We start from the raw sequence: 23,011 nt of genomic DNA, 5'->3' as shown, positions 1-23,011 counted from the left end.
CATAATTATCAACCAACCAGTAAACTATGTTGATGAAAACCACCATCACTTACAATACAACGCATTGCGAGGAGTAACGAAGCGCACAGATACCGCCAGTAAATAATAATTTAAGCAACAATTAATTTAGTGGCACATTAATTAATCTAATCTAGCTAAACAATGCATTTATTGTCTAGTATTTTCCATTGTAAATAGCGGATAAAATATTTCAGTTGTAGTTACTTTATAGGCAAGGTTCGTATGCGTCCCGTATTTTACACGATCGCCCCTTATTTTCAGATTGCTTCCCAATATAATTATTTTGGGATGCAGAACTGTTCCACATTTTGAGACTTGTGCTGAGCATAAATATTATTAGCAATCAGCATTCGAAATAACCCAGAAACCATAATCAGAAAACGATGTCTCATTCTTAAAAAGAACCTTATCAATTAGTAACACTGTCCTTTACCGTGAACATTGGCGGTAGCGCTTAGCGGAAAAACCAAGCACGGCTTGCTGGATACAACACTACTTTGCTGTGAAATGAAATCCACTATTAGACGAGGTGATCATCTTGAAAAACAATTATGGACAAAAAAGATATAAATATAAAATTTATGGGAGAAATTTGTCCAAAACTCTCGAACGGCGGGTGTCACTTGGTGAAGAATAAATACAATGTTATTATAGAGTTCATCGAAAGGGGGCTAGCAGCCTTTCGGAAGTTGCAAGGGCGGCAGTCTGGATGATTGACTGATATGGCCTTGTAATAATACTCAGCATGGCTTAGCTGTGTTGATACTGCTACACGACTGAAAGCAACGGGAAACTACAGCGATAACTAACTCCCGAGGACATGCAGCTCTCTCTGTATGAATGATGTACTGATGATGGCTTCCTCCCGGGTAAAATATTCCGGAGGTAAACTAGTCCCCCATTCGGATCTCCGGGTAGGGATTACACGAGAGGGGGCGATCATCTGGAAGATGGATACTAACATTCTGCGAGTCGGAGCGTGAAATGTTAGAAGTTTGAATCGTTGTGGTAGATTAGAGAATCTCAAAAGGGAGATGGATAGACTAAAGTTAGATGTAGTTGGTATAAGTGAAGTTGGCAAGAAGAACAGGATTTTTGGTCAGGCGACTACCGAATTATCAACACAAAATCAAACAGAGGAAATTCAGGAGTTGGTTTAATAATGAATAAAATAGGGCAGTGGGTAAGCTACTACGACCAGCATAGTGAAAGAATTATTGTCGTCAAGATAGGCACCAAACCAATGCTAACCACAATAGTACAGGTCTATATGCGTACTAGCTGAGCGGATGATGAGGAGATCGAAAGAACATATGAAGAAATAGATTTAATACAATATGTAAAAGATGACGAGAATCTAATTGTGATGGGAGACTGCAATGCAGTGGTGGGCCAAGGAAGAGAAGGTAATACAGTAGGAGAATTCGGGTTGGGACAAAGGAACGAAAGAGGAAGTTGGCTGGTTGAATTCTGCACCAATCATAATTTAGTCCTTGCCAATACTTTGTTCACCACAAACGACGGCTTTATACGTGGACGAGACCTGGAGACACTGGATGGTATAAAATAGACTTCATCATGATTAGGCAGAGATTCAGAAACTAGGTGCTGGATTGCAAAACTTTCCCAGGAGCAGACGTGGACTCTGACCACAACTTGTTGGTCATGAAATGCCATCTGAAGCTGAAGAAATTGAAGAAAGGAAAGAATGAAGAAAGATGTAATCTAGACAAGTTGAAAGAAAAGAGTGTGAGGGATTGTTTCAAGGAACATGTTGCAAACGGACTAAATGAAAAGGCTGAAGGAAACAATAGAGGAAGAGTGGACAGTCATGAAACATGAAGTCAGCAGGACTGCTGAAGAAATGTTAGGAAGGAAGAAAAGAACAACTAAGAACAAGTGGATAACTCAGGAGATACTAGACCTTATTGATGAACGACGAAAGTACAAGAATGCTAGGAATGAAGAGGGCAGAAAATAATACAGGCGATTAAAGAATGAAGGAGATAGAAAGTGCAAGGTGGCTAAGGAAGACTGGCTGAAGGAGAAGTGCAAGGATGTCGAAGGTCGTATGGTCCTAGAAAAGGTAGATGCTCCATACAGGGAAATAAAGGAAACCTTTGGCGAGAGGAAATCTAGGTGTATGAATATTAAGAGCTCAGATGGAAAGCCACTTCTAGGGAAAGAAGACAAAGTAGAAATATGCCAGGAACATATCCAACAGTTGTATCAAGGTGAACATGTAGATAATTTGGTTCTGGAATAAGAAGAGGCTGTTGATGCTGATGAAATGGGAGACCCAATTTTGAGGTCAGAGTTTGACAGAGATGTGAGTGACCTCAATAGGAACAAGGCACCTGGAATTGATGACATTCCCTCTGAATTACTGACTGCCTTAGGAGAAACCAGCATGGCAAGGTTATTCCATTTAGTGTGTAAGATATATGAGACAGGAGAAGTCCCATCCAATTTTAGGCAGAATGTTGTTATACCTATTCCCAAGAAAGCCGGTGCTGACAGGTGTGAAAACTATCGCACCATTTGTTTATTATCTCACGCCTACAAAATTTTAACACGTATTGTTTACAGAAGAATGGAAAAACAAGTTGAAGCTGAGTTGGGAGAAGATCAATTTGGCTTCAGAAGAAATGTAGGAACACGTGAAACAATCCTGACTTTACGTCTAATTTTACAGGATCGAATCAAGAAGGACAAGCCCACGTACATGGCATTCGTAGATCTAGAAAAGGCATTCGATAATGTTGATTGGACCAAGCTATTTAATATTCTGGAGGTGATTGGGATCAGATACCGAGAACGAAGAATTTTCTACAATCTGTATAAAAATCAGTCTGTAGTGATAAGAATCGAGGGCTTTAAGAAAGAAGCAGCAATCCAGAAAGGAGTGAGGCAAGGCTGCAGTGTGTCCCCCCTCCTTTTCCATGTTTACATAGAACAGACAGTAAAGGAAATCAAAGAGGAATTTTGAAAGGGGATCACAATCCAAAGATAGGAAATCAAAACCTTGAGATTTGCCGATGTTATTGTTGTTTTATCTGAGACTACAGACGATCTCGAGAAGCTGCTGAATGCTATGGACGAAGTCCAAAACAAAAGTATTGGAGTGCAGTTGAACGAAAGCAGGTGATGCAGGAAATATTAAATTAGGAAATGAAGTCTTAAAGGAAGTAGATTAATATTGTTACTTGGGTAGTAAAAGAACTAACGATGGCAGAAGTAAGGAGGACATAAAATGCAGATTAGCACAGGCAAGGAAGAGCTTTCTTAAGAAAAGAAATTTGCTCACTTCAAACATTGATATAGGATTCGAAAGATGTTTTTGAAGACTTTCGTATGGAGCGTGGCATTGTATGGAAGTGAAACATGGCCGATAACTAGCTCAGGAAGAAGGAGAATAGAAGCCTTTGAAATGTGGTGTTACAGAAGAATGCTGAAAGTGAGATGGAGAGATACTGAATCGAATTGGCGAGAGGAGATCGATTTGGCTAAAGTTGACGAGAAGAAGAGAGAATGATAGAACATATCTTAAGACACCCAGGACTTGTTCAGTTGGTTTTTGAAGGAAGTGTAGGTGGTAAGAACGGTAGGGGTAGACCAAGGTATGAATATGACAAACAGATTAGAGCAGATGTAGGATGCAGTAGTTACGTAGAAATGGAAAAGTTAGCACATGATAGGTTGGCATGGAGAGCTGCATCAAAACAGTCTATTGACTGATGACAAACAACAACAAACAGAGTTATCTAGATGTAGAGGGATAAATGTTGCCAATGTTGTTATTTTGCTCTCTTAACTATGCGTCCTGTTGATAAAAAAGTTCTCAATTTCTTTTCTTAACACTGCATGTTGTTGAAGGTTGACGGTGAATGTGTGCGGGGATCGTTCGGTTAAAGTGAAAGTTTTTGTCATAATTACTTTGGGTGAAATGAAATGGCGAATGGCTTTTAGTGCCGGGAGTGTCCGAGGACAAGTTCGGCTCGCCAGGTGCAAGTCTCTTGATTTGAGCCCGTAGGCGACCTGCGCCTCGTAATGAGGGTGAAATGGTGATGAAGACGACACATACAACTAGCCCCCGTGCCAGCAAAATTAACCAATGATGGTTAAAATTCCCGAACCTGCCGGGAATCGAACCCGGGACTCCTGTGACCAACGGCCTGCGCGCCAACCATTTAGCCACGGAGCCGGACAATTACTTTGGTATTAGAGGCATACGGAATTACATTTCTGTTTAGGAGTCTGTATATTTTTGTTTTTTTTACAATTGATCTACTTTGAATAGGTCTGGCGAGCGACAGACCATTGATCTGCGAAAATAGGCAGAATGGGCTTAAGCTTTTCTTAGCTGTGTTTGAGTGTGTTACTGCGTTTCCAGCAGTTTTTCTTTTGCTTTTTTGCGGTAGTTCAGGGCCGTTCTTCGACATTCTTCTGCTCGGGACAGTCGTCATTTTGTCACCCGTGTTCCTTGAGCAACTATGTGATGCAAACACTCAAACATGACTTCGAGAGGAAATTAAAAAATCACTGTCATTAAATGGCAAAAAGTTGCCTGTGCTCTTCGCTGTATCTGCATAGCTTTAATGGAAAATATTATCACTTAAGTCAAAAGCATTGTTGAGGCTCCGTGGTTCAGGCTGCACCACACCGGTCTCCCACCGCTGGGTTCCGTGGTTCAACTCCCGGTCACTGCATGTGACATTTGTGCTGGACGAAGCGGAGGCGGGACATGTTTTTCTCCGTGTACTCCGGTTTTCCCCGTCATTTTTCATTCCAGCAACACTCTCCAATATCATTTCATTTCATAAGACCTAACTGTGTCGGTGCGACGTAAAGCAAATAGCAACAATCATTTCATCTGTCAATCATTAATCATTGCCCCAAAGGAGTGCGACAAACTTCGGCAGCCGGCACAGTTCATGTCCTCGCCGCTGGATGGGGCTTCATTTATTCCATTCCTGACCCAGTCAAATATGACTGGAAACAGGCTGTAGATATATTTTTATGTTTTTTTTCAAATGCATTGACTTGGAAGTATCCGGTTACTGGGTCGAAATTCTTACTGATCGCTAGGGGCTTTACGTCACACCGACACAGATAGGTCTTATGGCGACGATGGGATAGGAAAGGCTTAGGAGTTGGAAGGAAGCGGCCGTGGCCTTAATTAAGGTACAGCCCCAGGATTTGCCTGGTGTGAAAATGGGAAACCACGGAAAACCATTTTCAGGGCTGCCGATAGTGGGATTCGAACCTACTATCTCCCGGATGCAAGCTCACAGCCGCGCGCCTCTACGCGCACGTCCAACTCGCCCGGTAAATTCTTACTGAGATTTCTTAAATAATAATTCTCGCTTTGGAACTTAATCCATTAATACATTTTCCCGGCCCTTTTTTTGCTTGTTTTCGTGTACAGTGCAACATTAAATTTAACGCTACAGGCGCTCATTTCTGCAACAGCTACTGCAATTAATTACTAAATCACGCGCCAACTGACCAGCTTAGGATCATTCAGCAAATATAACTGCAAGACTGGAAACTGCATCTTTCATTTACTTAAATAGGATTTTTGGACCGGGAGAGTTTGCCGTGCGGTTAGAGGCGCACGGCTGTGAGCTTGCATCCGGGACATAGTTTCGAATCCCGTTGTCAGCAGCCCTGAAGATGGTTTTCCATGGTTTCCCATTTTCACACCAGACAAATACTTGGGCTGTACCTTAATTAATGCCACGGTCGCCTCCTTCCAACTCCTAGGCCTTTCCTGTCCCATCGTCGCCATAGCCCTATCTGTGTCGGTGCGACGTAAAGCCACTAGCAAAGAAAGGATTTTTGGAGCAATTGTTGACAATATTGCTGCCGTGCAAATGTGCGTTAGTCAAAGTGTGTCACTTATAGCCCAACTCCTTTCTTTACGCATTCCCTAACAGCAACCCGCCGCGCGTTCTACCTCTTACCCGGAAGCCCCAGGTTTGATTTCCGGCCAGGTAAGGGAATTCTACCTGATCTGCAGGTGTGGTTTGGTGTCCACTCAGCCTACGCGAGAACAACTGAGCAGTTATCTGACGGCGAGATAACGGCCCCGAATCTATAAAGCGTAGAATATCGGCCGAGAGGATTCATCGCGCTGACCACGCATCACTTCGTAATCTGCAGGCCTTCAGGCTGAGCAGCGATCGCTTGGTAGGCCAAGGCCCATGAGGGCTTTAGCACCATAGTGGAGGCGAAATTCCCCAGGTTTGACATTAGCGAGTGTTGACCGCATAGGCCTACACCAAACTATGTTGAGTGTTAAATCGGTAAGAGTCAGTATCTTATAACTTAGTAGCAAAATAAAATATGGGTTAACAGTGATTTATAGTAACTAGATTCCATAATATTCATAGATAAATGATAATCAGCAAAATTAATTAAGCTCTTAAATATATTTCTGACGTCATTTACTTGTGCTTAAGTTCAGCATTCCATGATAGTTTCTTGGAAGGAATTACAGTAGTCGATAAGAAAAAGTAAAGATATTGAATTCTTAAAGACGTATGTATCCCTCTTTCATAATTAAAACCCGCGAATGTTTTGTATGCGTTTCGGGACAAATGCCGTCTTCTAAATTCTATGCTCCAGGGTAACTGTTCCGGTGTGCTCATTGGTATATATGGACCTGAATATGTCTGCTGTGGTTTGGTCGAGCGAGTGACAGACTATTGGTAGAGGCCTGCGCGGATATACAAAATATTATCCGCATCCGCGAATTGTTATCCGCGGATACTGTAAATATTAACTACGGTATATAGATTGTTCTGTTAACATAATACAATAGGCCTGACACCTGGCATCAGACTCCCCACAGTCGCAGGTTTATGAGGGATTTTCTATCGCGAAAACTACCGACGTATTGACCTTGGTTCCTTCTTCCATTAATTGCGGGCAGGAGCCAGCTAGGCTTAGGTCAGATTTACGTCTTTATGGTCTCAAGGTTCTTTATATATATCGCAATTCACCCATACCACGGTCAAGGGTCACCTGACGACAAGCAAAAATAAGAGTAGTCTATACCTGAGTGAAAATGAATAAGCTTCATTATCCGCACCCGCGAATTGTTATCTGCGGATATTGTAAGTATTATCAGCAAAATTATCCGCACTGCCATACAGTTTGCGTCCTCCAAGAGAATAACTTCGCGGATATATACCCGCGGGTAAATCCGCGGATATCCGCATCCGTGCAGGGCTCTAACCATTGGTCTGTTTACAGATAGACCGAGTGAAGATAGGCATAGGGGGAATTCATCAAGAGAATCCGCAGGTTTGACTTGCCGCTGGCATTAACAAATGTTGGCCGCAAACACTATTTAGGTGTGTGTTTCATTTTCAGAACTGTAGTGTCTGACAGCTCCTCGAACAGAGTAGCGCGCGTCGCCATGCTGTTTTACTGTTCGAAATTCAAGCCTATCGCAAACGAAAAGAAGAAGAATGAGTCTAAAGGAATCGAACAAGCCAAACTATCCGAGGCTCAGCATAGGCGAGCTTACATACAAGGTAAGAAAGTCGTTGTGATCGAGCGCTGTAAGCCACGACCGAGTACGTCTGATACACCCAAAGGCACTCACCAGGATATAACAGAATCGATTAAGATTAGAAATAGTGTTATCTGCCAACATTCAGAAAAGAGGAGCCAAAAAAAAACAAGGTATTTGTAAAATTAACTCTGCACATTCACATATTTCTGCCGGCCGCGTAGTGTAGGGGTAGCGTGCCTGCCTCTTACCCGGAAGCCCCGGGTTCGATCCCCAGCTAGGTCAGTGATTTTACCCGGATCTGAGGGCCGATTCGAGCTCCACTCAGCCTACGTGATTACAATTGAGGGGCTATCCGATGGTAAGACGGTGGCCTCGGTCTAGAAAGCCAAGAATAACGGCCTAGAGAATTTCTCGTGCCGACCACACAACGCCTCGTAATCTGCAGGCCTTCGGGCTGAGCACCAGTCTCTTGGTAGGCCAAGGCCCTTCAGGGCTGTTGCACCATGGGGTTAGGTTTGGTTTGATTTTTATTCACATATTTCTAACACCCAAAGGACCTGCAGCCATGGTTCCGACACAGTTCTCCACTCATATCTTTGACGTGGAAAAGTCTCTTTTTTTCGATCCGTACTGGGCGCTGAAACGCCCGTCACGAAACGCGACGCTATTTTGCAATGCTGATATCTCTGTATCTATTAACAACATCGCCACTGTAATTATATTATTGCAAAAAAGAACTCAAACTACCATTTGACACAACAAAAGATTACGTCACCGTCAAAACAAAATGGCCGCTAAATGTTTTCATTCTGCAATACCGCGCTATAGCGCAAGCGTTATAACTTCAGAACCGTCAGTCCGAAGTCGAAAAATAAAATGTCATTTGGAAGCCTATATAATAGGCCCTACCTTAAACAAAGACTTACAATAATTTCAGTTGATGAAGCCTTCGGGGACGGATATCTCTCTGAAAATATATTTTGTGAAATTTTCGGCAATTTTTAATAATGTCTAACTTTAAACCGCAACAAAACAAGCGAAACCGTCTGTTTACTCCACCATTGACAAGAGGCCGAATTCCGAACAAAATGAGACCAAAACAGCTCTCTGCAGGATCAAATTCGAGTCCTCTGCGATTAAAAGAAACATAGATTTAACATTTGCTAGAAACACGCAAGTAATCGCTAAACATTACGTCTCATACTTCTCATATCATTGCCCTGTATGTAATAAATATTTGTTGAAATAAATAAATAATAAACGAATATATATATATATATATATATATATATATATAAATGAAGAATTTATGTATGATGAAATGAAGAATAAATGAGGAAATAAGAATATTTTAGAAGTTTTCAGTCCTTTTAAGTTAAGGGCCTGCGCCGATCTTTTTCATTTGATATTCTACATGAACTCTATTGACAGGAAACCATTTCATCCTATTCTTAATAGCATTTTTATGCCCCCGCCTTTGGAATCCATAATCATCGGACACGACCAAAAAAATCGTTAATTTGCATTGTGACATCAGTACTATGTTTAATTTCAGTTTTAGTTAATTTTATTTATCAGTCTGATTCCCTGACGCCCAACATTTATTTCATTTTTTGTTCAATAAAAACGTGTAGAAAGAACCCAGAGAGAATTCGATGAGCATGAGCCAAAATTAATACCAACAATTCGTTCAATAAAAAGGACTTCGATTCAGAACTAGGATGTACGGTAACGGAAATAAAGAAGCCATGGCGGTGATTATTGGTTTAAAGGGGAAAGCAGGACTACTAAAGTGTTACACATATACTCATAACGGCGTTACCACAAAAGGGTGTCTTAATATCCAAGAACATATTTTTATTATTTTTATTATTATTATTATTATTATTATTATTATTATTATTATTATTATTATTATTATTATTTCTGAATAAGTTTGCCCTCCAGAGTTGTTTTCCCCCCTCGGACTCAGAGAGGGATCCCTCAAGGGCAATGTCCTGGAGCGTGAGACTTTGGGTCGGGGATACAGCTGGGAAGGAGGATCAGTACCTTGCCCAGACAGCCTCACTTGCTATGCTGAACAGGGGCCTTGTGGGGGGTGGGAGGGGAGTTTGGAAGGGATCGACAAGGAAGAGGGAAGGAAGCGGCCGTGGCCTTAAGTTGGGTACCATCCAGGATCTTGCCTGGAGGGGAAGTGAGAAACTACGGAAAACCATTTCGAGGATGGCTGAGGTGAGAATCGAACCCCCCCCTCAACTACTCAGTTGACCTCCCGAGGTTGAGTGGACCCCGTTCCAGCCATCAAACCACTTTACAAACTTCGTGGCAGAGCCGGGAATCGAACCCGGGCCTCCGCGGGTGGCAGATAATCACACTAAACATTACACCACAGAGGCGGACATTATTATTATTATTATTATTATTATTATTATTATTATTATTATTATTATTATTATTATTATTATTCAATTTGTTTTATGTCGCGCCGACACGGATAGGTCTTATGGCGACGATGGGAGAGGAAAGAACTAGGAGTGGGAAGGAAGCGGCCGTAGCCTTAAGGTACAACTCCGACATTTGCCTGGTGTGAAGATGGGAAACCACGCAAAACCATCTTCAATACTGCCGACAGTGGGATTCAAACCCGCTATCTTCTGCATGCAAGCTGATAGTTACGTGACTCAAAGAGCGCAGCGACATGCTAGGTATTATTATTATTATTATTATTATTATTATTATTATTATTATTATTATTATTATTATTATTCACAGAGTGAGGATGACCACTAGATCACTTACGTGATGATGAAGGTGACGACGACCAGGAAGAATACTGATATGGGGATGATGTATAGCCGACGATACACCATGACTGCTGCAATGCAAGAAAAAAAACCATTCAGCCGCAATCACAATTTCTTCGTATTATTACAAAATAACTGGATACAGGAAAGTACATTAGAATGACAAATATCCCAGATGGATAATGTTGGGCTTAGAGAATTGGCTACCTTACGTATTTGAATGTAGTTCAATCCAACGGAAATACACTCTTATTAACTTACAGTATGTAGAGTGAACCACGTAAGTTCTTCACCTCAGATATCTTCTGACTAGCTGAAGACAGTGGGTGAATAATAATAATAATAATAATAATAATAATAATAATAATAATAATAATAATAATAATAATAATAATTTGAATGGAACTATAGCCTACGCATTTCTGTCGCATACACAATTGATCGTAGGCAGTCACATTCAACGATGCAATTATTTTCATTGTACAGACGTAAAAGGATTATTATTGAAGTGTGCATGTTTACAAAATGAAAAATGAAATGTCGTATGGCTTTTAGTGCCGGGATATCCCAGGACGGATTCGGCTCGCCAGGGGCAGGTCTTTCTATTTGACTCCCGTAGGCGACCTGCGCGTCGTGATGAGGATGAAACGATGTTGAAGGCAACACATACACGCAGACCGCGTGCCATTGGAATTCACCAATTAAGGTTAAAAATCCCCGACCCGGCCGGGAATCGAACCCGAGACCCTCTGAACCGAAGGCCAGTACGCTGACCGTTCAGCCAACGAGTCGGACTGCATGTTTACAAATGTAACGCCATTTGCGGTTGGTAACCCGAAGGTCTAAGACGGTGAGTGCTACGTATGACTCATACCTCGTGTTGATGTCGCCGGGCAGGGTGAACATACAGTCTGTGACGCATCACCCTCACCATATCTGAACGTTCAAAATGTTGGCACTAGTTTCGAAAACGTGCTCATTTCAATAACTTATTACTTTTTGCCAGTGCTACATGTCTGCTTGTCGAAATAAGTGCCTGGCCAAGTGTGGCGACCAACTCTCCCGTATTTCCCGGAATCTCCCGTATTTGACGCTATATTTTCACGATCTCCCAGCTCCCGTATTTTCTGTTTCTTTGGGGGAATTTCTCCCGTATTTTTTCGTCAGTAAAATCATTGTTTCAGTCATTTAAATTTTGCGCACACGGCCAAAATTTGTTTAAAACGTTCGAGGGCAGACGCAGTTGATTCTATATAGTTTTTTTTTTCCTATCGATTATCTCGTTTAGAAATGACGAACCAATGAGTTTAAATCTCCTTGTCTGTTAAACCAATGAACGCGTACTTACCGGTACTTCCTGACTTTCGTTCTTTTTGTTGTTCAGCCGGGGGTGCTTTGGCGTCATTTGGTTTCAGTAGTTTTACTCTACATTATCTGTGAGCCGTATAGGGGCAGTGATGACGAAGCTAAAACGCCACCAAAAAAAGAAAATGAAGTATATGTGTACATATCTTTCGAAATGGGAAAGTTTATATTCCTGAACTGAACCTGCACAGTCTAATGTTTATAAAGGAAAGTGTTCGATCTGCAAACGCGAGTTTAGCATCGCACATGGCGGCAAGAACGACTGTATACATCACATGGATACTGCAGGTAATAAATTAGTCTTTTTCATTCTGAAATGTTATATCTTGTTCTTCAGTGCGTAAATTGTTCGAATTACGTAAGTTGGCCTTTCTAAGTTAACTTCTTGTGGTTTCTTGTAGGCCACAAAAGTAAAGTAAAAATGTCAGCACTTCTTAATGTCTAAGATTTCAACTTTGTTCAGTTCTCCATACCTTAGCAGAAGCCTAAATAATGACGATGTATTGCTGGTGAACTTTCATTAGTTTACTACTCAGTACGACACAATCTCAGCTACAGGAGCATGGACTGTGTGATCAACTGATCAAACTTTCCAAAAATGTGTTCAGCGAATCAGATGTGTCCAAAAAAATCTCCGTGCTACACTTTCTGGGGTCATTAAAGGCGACACTCCAGAGATAAAAAGATATTTTTACGTAATGGATGGTTTTTCACGAAACTTTGTGGGAATGTCACATACATAAAAGTAGAGATACCATGAAAATTTCTTTCATATACAATTAATAGCTTTCCCAAAATAATTTTTTGAAAATTTTTCCATGAAATTTAATTAACATGTTAATGTAAATTCGTAATTAGGTAGATAATGCTTCCATGCTTCTTTTAAAATAACTACGTATCGATTTTTCTGTACATAATTTATATAAGGTGATATATCAAACTATTGTTTGTGTAATTTTGCGTTCTAAAATTTTGGACTTAAAAATCCCTAGTCCTTGGAAAAATTCTGCAATAAAAATTTCCATACGCAGGTTTCTTAATATAGCTGTGATACATATACCATACAAATATTGTTACATTTGGCAGAATATTATAGGAGAAAAATGGGATTTAATTGTAAAATTACAATTAGCAAACAAAGCATTATTACAGTGATAAATTGTTTAAATTCAGCGGAATAACTTCGTGACAAGAAAACAGAAACTCAATCCTTTCAATTTCAATCATTTAAAAAATTTCACCAAAATGACCAAAATGTCGAATTTTATCTCCGGAGTGTCGCCTTAAATGACCCCAGAAAGTGTAGCACGTTCTTTTCTTTAGCAAAAGATGCCTCCAATCACCTAAACAGGAAAATGTTTCCAGTTGTTGGGCGATATTTTGACCCCTTTAATGGAATCCAAAACAAACTGTTGGATTTCATAGAATAGGCAGAAGAAAGTGAAATTGATGTCCATAGGTTATTAATTAACTCACTAAATCCAAACAATTTGAGTGTCCGTAATATATCATCATACTGTGCTGATGGTGACAATGTGAATTACGGCGAGCATCATTCAGTCATGAAACTTTTATTCAGGCCTAATTAGAACGGAAAAATCCTTAAAGCCAGTTGTTCTAACCATGTGCTTCATAATGCCATAAAACGTGGATGTAATTATTTAGATTATGTAGATATTGAAATGTTAGGGTTAAATAATGGTAGTCATTTTCCTGTTCTGCTAAACGAAGGAAAACATTAAACTCATTTTTTGAATTTGTTGATGTTCAATGGACCAAAATCTTTCGTCACTGAAGTACTAGATGGTATTTCTTACACCTGCCGCAGAAAAGCTTTTAAACAATTGGAAGCCTACAAAAAACTATTTTGAAAGCATAGATGATTCAGATTGTCCAAAAGTTCTGAAACGGTATTTCAACAATGAAAATCCAGAATTATAAACAATTATTGAGGCTCATATTAGTTTCTTTGAGAATATTGGAAAAGTTTTTATTCAAACAGCAAAATATTTGGAGAATTCTGATCTTGGTATTATGGAGTCTCATGAAGCAGTATAGATACCTCGGTAGTGTTACTAACAAAATGTTAGCTACTGTTCTCAATTCAAATTTGAAATCTACATGTGAAAGCAATTTCTTTGAATTATTATTCTTAAATGCTTAACAAATTTATTGGTAGTTAATGATAGTTTATCTTAAAAGGGAATTAACATTCAATGACATACATGACGTTGTCGAATGTATCCAACTGGATTGTGTGAATGAAGATGAATTGTATGAGGAATTTTGTAGTTGCAAGGATGCAATAACATGTGCTGTGTCTTTAGGGGGTAACACTAGCCGAAATGGGTGGCAGTTTTCACCAGCTTAAAATCGAGCAATATAACTTCTGAAAACTTGGGAAAGTTGGTAGGCTATGTTATGAGCATACCAGATAGTAATGCTCATACAGAGAGAGCATTTTCTCTCATGAATAACAAGTGGACAGATGTTAGGAATAGGAGCAGTACAACGCTGATCAAATCAGAACTGCAAGTTGCAATGAACTTCGCGAATTCTTGCAATGAAATTTTAGAATTTGCTAAACGTGATGGCAAACTATTGTCTGAAAACAAAATCTGTTGCGAAATATATTTCGGTCTTCTTAAAGTATAAAATAAAGTTCTTTTTAATTATTTTTACAAACACTACATTGCTTTTTTTTGTAAAATTTTGCCGTGTTCTAAATCGTACTTATAGTTGGTCATAGATATAGAAATCTCCCTTATTTTCTTCAAAAATAATTGGTCAGTCTACTACCTACGACAATTACGTATGGGATAGAAATGGGCTTCGTACCATTTTTTAAAACACACTTGGCAAAGGTGTCTCTGTACTGATTATTTAACGGGAGACACATTGTACGTTCTTTTATGTGCCCATTATTGTTATTGTCATGGCGTGTGTCGTTCGCCCAGGCGGCCTGACCTGCTATGCTGAACAGGGGCCTTGGTGGGGGATGAGAAGATTGGAAGGGATAGACAAGGAAGAGGGAAGGAAGCGGCCGTGGCCTTAAGTTAGGTACCATCCCGGCATTTGCCTGGAAGAGAAGTGGGAAACCATGGAAAACCACTTCCAGGATGGCTGAGGTAGGAATCGAACCCACCTCTACTCAGTTGACCTCCCGAGGCTGAGTGGACCCCGTTCCAGCCCTCGTACCACTTTTCAAATTTCGTGGCAGAGCCGGGAATCGAACCCGGACCTCCGGGAGTGGTAGCTAATCACACTAACCACTACACCACAGAGGTGGACTTTGTATTTTCGAAATGTGTTAATGCAGTTTGGACGCATACGAGGGACAATACAAGCTTATATACAGCTGTGAATGGGCTTTTACTGAACTGGAAATATCAAGAAGGCGTATTTATACTGTACCAATAATTCACAGTTACATCAGTTATTAAACCAGTGGCAAAGAAAACATTAGCTACCTATGCACATGTTCTGTGATTCCTACAAACCCTGGTGGCGCTTATTAAAATTGTTTGAATTTATATCTGGTTATCAGAGTCTGTAGAAGATCTGGAGAAATTGCTGAATGGTATGGACAGACTTGGAGGAGGAGTACAAGATAAAAATAAATACAAAACAAAACAAAAGTAATGGAGTGCAGTCGAACGAAGTCAGGTGATGTAGGGAATATAACGGTAAAGTAAGGGTGTATTCGTCCAGCCCCGCGGTGTAGGGGGCAACGCGTCCGCCTGTCACCCGGCGGCCCCGGGTTCGATTCTTCCTGGCCGGGTCAGGGGTTTTTGATTGTAAATTATTAATATCCCTGGCCTGGGGACTGGGCGTTTGTGTCGTCCTTAACGCTCCTTTCCTCACATTCAACACTTTACACTTCCGCAATTACAATTACACGCAGGTTCATAACGTTTGGTGCAAGTAGGGGGCAAAAGATCTTTCGAGGTCGACGCCTCGAACAAATAGATTTAAAAAAAGGTGTATTCTTCCCGAAGGCAGGTCCGAACCTCCGCAGAGGTGTGCCTGAGCTGGAGTTTCCGTACGATAGGGTGGCCAGTTCCTTTCCGCTCCTTCATTCTGTAGGGGATATAAGATTACGAAATGAAGTCTTAAAGGAAGTAGATTACTATTGCTACTTGGGTAATAGAATAACTAACGATGGGAGAAGTAAGCAGGACATAAAATGCAGGCTAGCACAAGCAAGGAAGGCCTTTTTTAAGAAAAAAAAGAAATTTGCTCATCTCGTACATTGATATAGGAATTAGAGGGGCAGTTTTGAAGACGTCTGGAGCTTGGCATTGAACGGAAGTGAAACATGGACGATAACTAGCTCAGAAATAAAGAGAATAGAAGCTTTTGAAATGTGGTGTTACAGACGAAAACTGAAGGCGAGATGGATAGATCGAATCACGGATGAAGAGGTACTGAATCGAGTTGGTGAGAGGAGAAAGATTTGGCTAAATTTGACCAGAAGAAGAAACAGATTGACAGGACAGATCTTAAGACACCCAGCACTTGTTCAGTTGGTTTTCGAGGGAAGTGTAGGCGATATAAACGGTAGGGGTAGACCAAGGTATGAATATGAGAAAGAGATTAGAGTAAATGTAGGATGCAGTAGTTGCATAGAAATGAAAAGGTTAGTACAAGATAGGGTGGACTGAAGACGTGCAGCAAACCAGTCTATGGACTGATGATCCGAACAATAACAATCACCAGTACACTCACCCTACATCAAGACCTTTAAATGAATCAGTAAGAACGAGAGGAATGACTTATTTCAGATCAAGGAATCTAAGAACTATGAAATACAGTTTAGACCAGAGGTGCTCAGCTGGGCTCCCGTTGAGGCAAGCCCAGTGCGGCCGGGCAGGCGTGACGTAAATGCGGGCAGCTTACGTAACAAGCATAAGTCGCAATGAAACGAGAGAGCGGACACACTTTTCCGGGAAGCGAGGGAGCATTGACGTTCGATTGTGATTACGGAGCTCTCCTCCACTACTCACCGAAGTGCCGATTGGGGTTAATTATTTAGAATAAAACTGTAACTTCTGACCTTTTCAAGATATTCCTGTTTGATTTATACTGCGCTCGGTATAAACAGTCGGTTTCATTTTCTTGTATTTAATCATTCAAAGAAAACTTACACGTTATAATGTTTGTGTTACAAAGCTACAGGGTTTAAGCGTACAAGCTACGACTTATATTCCTTGCATGGGAATCACAGTACTTTCATTTTCTTAAAAGTAAAATTCCTGTTATTCATTAAGCAAAAATTAAGATAATTACATAATGCAACAATTTTTTGCACAGTGCTGTAGTGTTGTATGACTTCCCCCGTTGACTGAATAGCATTTAAAATGGTACTGGCGTCCAGTGACAATAGCTAGCCTCTAAATGGCGATAGGGAGTTTCATCATGAGCGAGGACATAGATATTTACTATCCAATATTAAAGTACAACAACAGCAACAATGTAAATATACCTACCAGGTAGATGTACAGTATGCCTTCAAATAAATAACCTCATTGATGTTATTCCCGGTAAGCATGATTGGATTGTTGGGAGTTTATCAGATAATTTAAACCCAAAAAAACACAAGCAACAGCTTATCCACCCATGGGCGCCCATATGACAGTTTCTAGAGGGGGGAGGGGCCTGACCTAGGGGTACATAGTAATTTTAATATTTTGGAAGATAAATGGCGACTTCTACTCTGCGGTAGAATAACCCACGGTATCCCCTGCCTGTTGTTGGGGGACGGTACTACCGCTTTTACGTAATACTGACTCTTAAGTCATTTTCTTGAAAGGAAAACACGTGACTACACTAGAGTTTACCCTTTCCCTGAGAGCTAGAGGGGGGCCGCGGCCCCACCTTGCCCCCGGGTATGGGCGCCCTTGTATCCAACTTAACTCCGTATTATATTAGAACTGTTTGTAAAGCACCTCTTAAAATGTAATAGTGTAATAGTGAAAACTGTAATTTCATTACGTACATTATAAAAATATAAAATTATTTATTGTATCCGGCCAAAATACATGAACTGCAATGAACATTGTCTTATAACGTAAATTGAAAATTGACGTGGATTTTCGCCCTCTTTCTCATTATTTTTTGTCTCCATTTCAAACTCGGGTATCGTCGCAGTGATCGAGAATGACTGGGAGAACTTCACGGCCTGTGACGTAGTCACGTCACTGCGGTTGGACAGCATACGCTGCTCTCAACGCCTACTAGCTCGTCCACTTCACAGTGCTGGGCACCCGCGGGACGGAATACCCTGCGTGAGCACCTTTGGTTTAGACGATAGCCATAAAGTGCTGCATTATGCTCATCACGACCTCTTTGGATACACCAAGTTGTTAATTGAACTCCCATTGCTTGACCTTGGAAATAAATTCTCAACGAAGAGTATTGGTGAACTCCGTAGTTGGAGTAATTTTGAGATTGATAAATACGAAACACGGATATCCTAACAATATTACTACTGGGACTTATTATTGCCAACAAGTTCAGATTTGCACAGAGAAGAAACTAATGTTGGGTAATGTAAAAGTGAACTACATACAGTAAGTAAAGAATTTCAGACTCTTCAGAGTGAAATGAAATGTCGTATGGCTTTTAGTGCCGGGATATCCCAGGACGGGTTAGGCTCGCCAGGTGAGGTCTTTCTATTTGACTCCCGTAGGCGACCTGCGCGTCGTGATGAGGATGAAATGATGATGAAGACAACACATACACCCAGCCCCCGAGCCATTGGAATTAACCAATTAAGGTTAAAATCCCCGACCCAGCCGGGAATCGAATCCGGGACCCTCTGAACCGAAGGCCAGTACGTTGACCGTTCAGCCAACGAATCGGACTCTTCAGAGTGTTTGTTTCTTATTTAAAGTCGCATTAACACATCGAAGGTTTTCGGCAACGGAAGGATGGGAAAGGGCTAGGACTGGAAAGGTAGCAGCCATGACATTAATTAATGTACAGCCCCAGCATTTGCTTGGTGGGAAAATAGGAAACGAAGGCTGTCGACGGTATTCGACAAGTATTCGAACTGTATCTCCCTAATGCAAGCTCACAGCTGCACGACCCAAACTCACTCGGTCTCTTCAGAGTGTGACAGTAAAGCTGCCAAACAAACCGAACAACATCGTTTCAGAAAGTTTTACAGGAGAATGGGAAGAAATATTGTAATAATAATAATAATACTAATAATAATAATAATAATAATAATAAAATAATAATAATAATAATAATAATAATACTAATAATAATAATAATAATAATAATGTCATTTGCTTTACGTCCCACTAACTACTTTTTACGGTTTTCGGAGACGCCGAGGTGCCGGAATTTAGTCCCGCAAAAGTTATTTTACGTGCCAGTAAAATAACTTACACGAGGCTGACGTATTTGAGCACCTTCAAATACCACCGGACTGAGCCAGGATCGAACCTGCCATGCTGGGGTCAGAAGGCCAGCGCCTCAACCGTCTGAGCCACTCAGCCCGGCAAGAAATATTGTATGCCACCCCTAGCGCAATTAAGTGGTTAAAGCATTTGACTGTAAATCTCTAATCTTCTAGAGTATGAACAAACATTGTGGCTGTAAATTTTTAGATATATATTTTTTTGAGCCCTTTTGACACTTTTCGTATTATTCTTCATGCAATTATATTGTTAGTGTCTTGATCTCCATTGATCGGGATTTCAACAGAAAGATTTGCTTTTATGTTGCGAGGATTTTCAAAATATACCTTCCGTCTGTCCAGTGGTTCCCTGTGATCTACAGTGAGTTCATCTGATTTGTCCAATAGGCTATCCGTTTCCCTCATCCATTCCTTTCTTTCTTTACAAGTATTACACTTCAGAAACGTTTTCCTGACTCTTGCCCAAGCGTTTCTACGTTATTGCCCAAATCTTCCCGTGATTTCTTCTGGGAATCTATAATGATTTGTTTCGCACTAGTTGTTTTCATCTATTCCCTACTTATGTCAGTGCTTGTTTGGAGTCATTCTTGATATACTTTTGAAGGTTTACAAGCTGCCCTGACTTTATGATTCCACCAAGATATTCGCTTTATCCCATCTTTACACAACGTTCCTCCTAGGCCGTTACTACTACAGCAACCCCGTATGCCATCCACTCTCTTTCTACATCTTGAATCTGCAGACTGTCTATTGTTTGGAAATTTTTACTAGCCATATCCATGTACTTCTAATTTCCTAATAGACTTCCTGAGTTCGTAGTTGTTGATGATGATGATGATGATGATGATGATGCTTTTTGTTTTAAGGGGCCTAACATCGAAGGTCATCGGCCCCTAATGGTACGAAATGAAATAAAAATTTCAAAGGCATCCACTGACCAAAATAAAAATAAAATATGTCATGAAGAATGAATGGATGGACAGGAACCCAACCAAAAACAAACAAACAAAAAACAGTGGATCAGACTCAAAACAGATCGAAAATAACATTATTACCGACCAAGGAACCACTTATAAAGCTTTTTTTTTTTTTGCTTGTTGTTTAAAGGGGCCTAACATCGAGGTCATCGGCCCCTAATGGTACGAAATGGAAGAACAAAAATGTCAAATTCATCCACTGACCAAACAAAATAATAATGTCATGAAGAATGAATAGATGGACATGAACCCAACAAAAAAAAGAAAAGAAAAAGGAAACAAACAAACAAAATACAGTGGATCAGACTCAAACAAAGATCATACATAATTGATTACTGACCAAGGGACCACTCATAAAGCACGATGATGCTTGATGTCTAAAGGGGTGCAAAATCCATGTCTAAGGCCCCACAGAATGGTACATGTCGCGAGTAAAGTAGAACCATGCTATTTGTCATGTTGGGTACTAATCAAAAGTAGCGAAACTCACGGTGTTCCACACAAGACGGTACTACTCACAAGTACTGTACTTCGTACAGGTAATGCAGACCTATGGTGTTTCTCACACAATGGCGCCACTCATAGCCAACGCAAACCAATGAGTTTCCTCACCTACGTGTACTAGGCACGGATGCCGGTCCCACGGGCTCCCTGGTGTTCCTCACATAGTGGATACTAATCACAGGCAACGCAGACCGACGGTGTCGCTCATATAGCGGTACAACTCACAGGCTATGCTCAGACCCGCGGTGGTGCTCACATGGGTACGACGCACGGGTACTGGAAACCCCCAGGCCAAGCTCATGACTACTACTAAACACAAACCCATTTCGTACCGAACATAGTGGTACAACTCGCAAGTACAGGCAACCCATGGTGTTCCCCGCGTGATGGTACGAATCAAAAGTAGGTTCATGGTTCTAATTCAATCATCCCTTGGTCGCCCCTTTTAGTCGCCTCTCACGACAGGCAGGGGATACCGTGGGTGTATTATTCGTCAGCCTCCCCCACCCACAGGGGGTGTGTGTTTGGTCCGCGAGAGGTATTTTATTTCCCTCAAGTCCGCCGGCAAGCCGGTTAGGACCCCCCTATTCGCCACCTGGGACGCGCCACGTGGGAGTATCACCTCTCCCCCTGCTACGCCAACGTAGCAGGTTCGTGGAGAGTTCGTAGTTAGTTAATATATAGTCTATTACGGACATGGTGCCCCTACCCTCCCATGTGTAAGCCTTATGCTTGAGGGTGAATTTACAATTGCTAATTTAATACTATCATGTAAGTCCAGTAAACGTTTCCAGTTCCTATTTACTTCTATATCTCCCTCACATTTACCAGTCACCTCATATACTTCAGTTCTATTTCCAATTCTCGCATTGAAATCACTCATTAGCAGTGTCCTGTCCTTGCTGTTGACTCTCACTACGATGTCACTCAATACTTCATAAAACTTGTCTACATCGTCCTCATCTGCTCCCTCACATGCTTAATGCACTGAGCCAATTCTTGTTCTAATTCCTCCAATCGCTAAATCTATCACTTCATTCGCTCATTGACGAACCTAGAAGAAACTTTGTTGCGAGCTACGTTTATTCTGAAGAACATCCGTATTGCACACTGTGCTCTTTTCCTTTCAACACCTTTTGATAACGGCTTATAATCTCCTCGTTATCTTCTCTTAACTGATCATTTTGTTTCAAAATATAACGGCGGAATACATTTTCTCATGTTGGTGTAAACTTGCTTCAAGGATTGACAATAATTCAGACAAATTCCCACTCATACGAAAGTAATTAAGGAACATTTTTAGATCACTGGTACGTTCATCTAGAAGAACTATGAGCTCCTCGTTCTAGGTGATATGAATTCAATGGATGGACCCAATGAACCTTAGTACTCAACCTTCTTTTCGTAAGAATAAAAATCCCAATGATAACGTGCGCGTCCATGGACCAGATTCAAACCGAGACGCATAATATGTGGTAGGGACGAGAAGTTGCCGGCAAGTTGACGGAAGTAGACAGCAAGTGTCTGTGAAGTGGAATGGAGTGGAGTGGCGTGGCGTGGAAAGCAAGTGGACCGTGTGATAGGGCCCTAAATCCTAACACATCCAGAGGCATCCTGTTTCGTTTACTGACTCAGCCAGCTCTGCTTTCTTTCATAAGCCTTGCAATACTGATAGCCCCACTTCATTCGCCAAGTTGTTTCCAAGGTTTCCCTGGCCTGTCAAATAGAAGTGGGAGTCCATTATTCCCACAGGTTTGAGGCTTGCTTAATAAATTCTGAGCTCGGTACATTTCTGTGAAAAAGCATGCTAGCCTACTTATACACAGTCCCATTGGGAATTTATCTTATAAAGATTCAGGGACCACCGGTAGATTTTATAGTCCTAGATACTTGAGTACAAGGAGGTCACGACTCAGAGTATGTCCGAGAGGCCCACTCCTGTTCCAAAGCACTTACTAGACCACTCAGCCGCTGTCTATGGTTCATAAAATAGGACGTGACTGCAGTAACTCGCACTACGATATATAAAATTGCGTTGGGTACAGACAATGACAGCGAGCACAAAAAACATCTCAAATTTTCGCTGAGGATAAACATAATTAAAAACGACGGTGATATTAGAAATAACTGAAATGACGTCGAGAAAAAACAAGAATTGACACTGTTCCGATCAGTTTTGAATTAATTATAAATTCCTTTCGTGTACGGAAACAGTAGAAATTGAGATCGAATATAAAAATAATTAAAATGATGTTGAGCATTAACATAATAATTTGACGTTCACTATGAGTTTAAACTCACATTGCGTACTAAAATAATACAAATTAAAATTCGACATAAAAATGATATAAGAGTATGAAGATGAAAAGAGACGTTAAGTAAAAGA

The 23,011-nt window shown here is 40.9% G+C and overlaps 1 protein-coding gene across 2 annotated transcripts in view; it reads right to left on the bottom strand.

Annotated features, from left to right (window-relative positions):
• The window catches only part of LOC136867221 (DNA damage-regulated autophagy modulator protein 2), a 189,339-nt gene that overhangs the window by 107,892 nt on the left and 58,436 nt on the right, over nt 1-23,011 (bottom strand). Inside the window, exon 2 of one of the 2 annotated variants that reach the window (XM_067144358.2) lies at nt 10,346-10,421. In XM_067144358.2, coding sequence (XP_067000459.1) covers nt 10,346-10,416 — 71 coding nt within the window. In that variant the 5' untranslated portion in view covers nt 10,417-10,421. The remainder of the gene's footprint in view (nt 1-10,345; nt 10,422-23,011) is intronic. The other variant, XM_067144359.2, reaches the window with a different exon arrangement.

Source organism: Anabrus simplex, chromosome 3 (genome assembly GCF_040414725.1).
Source record: "Anabrus simplex isolate iqAnaSimp1 chromosome 3, ASM4041472v1, whole genome shotgun sequence".
Taxonomy (NCBI): domain Eukaryota; kingdom Metazoa; phylum Arthropoda; class Insecta; order Orthoptera; family Tettigoniidae; genus Anabrus; species Anabrus simplex.
This window is presented reverse-complemented; position numbering and strand designations above follow the sequence as displayed.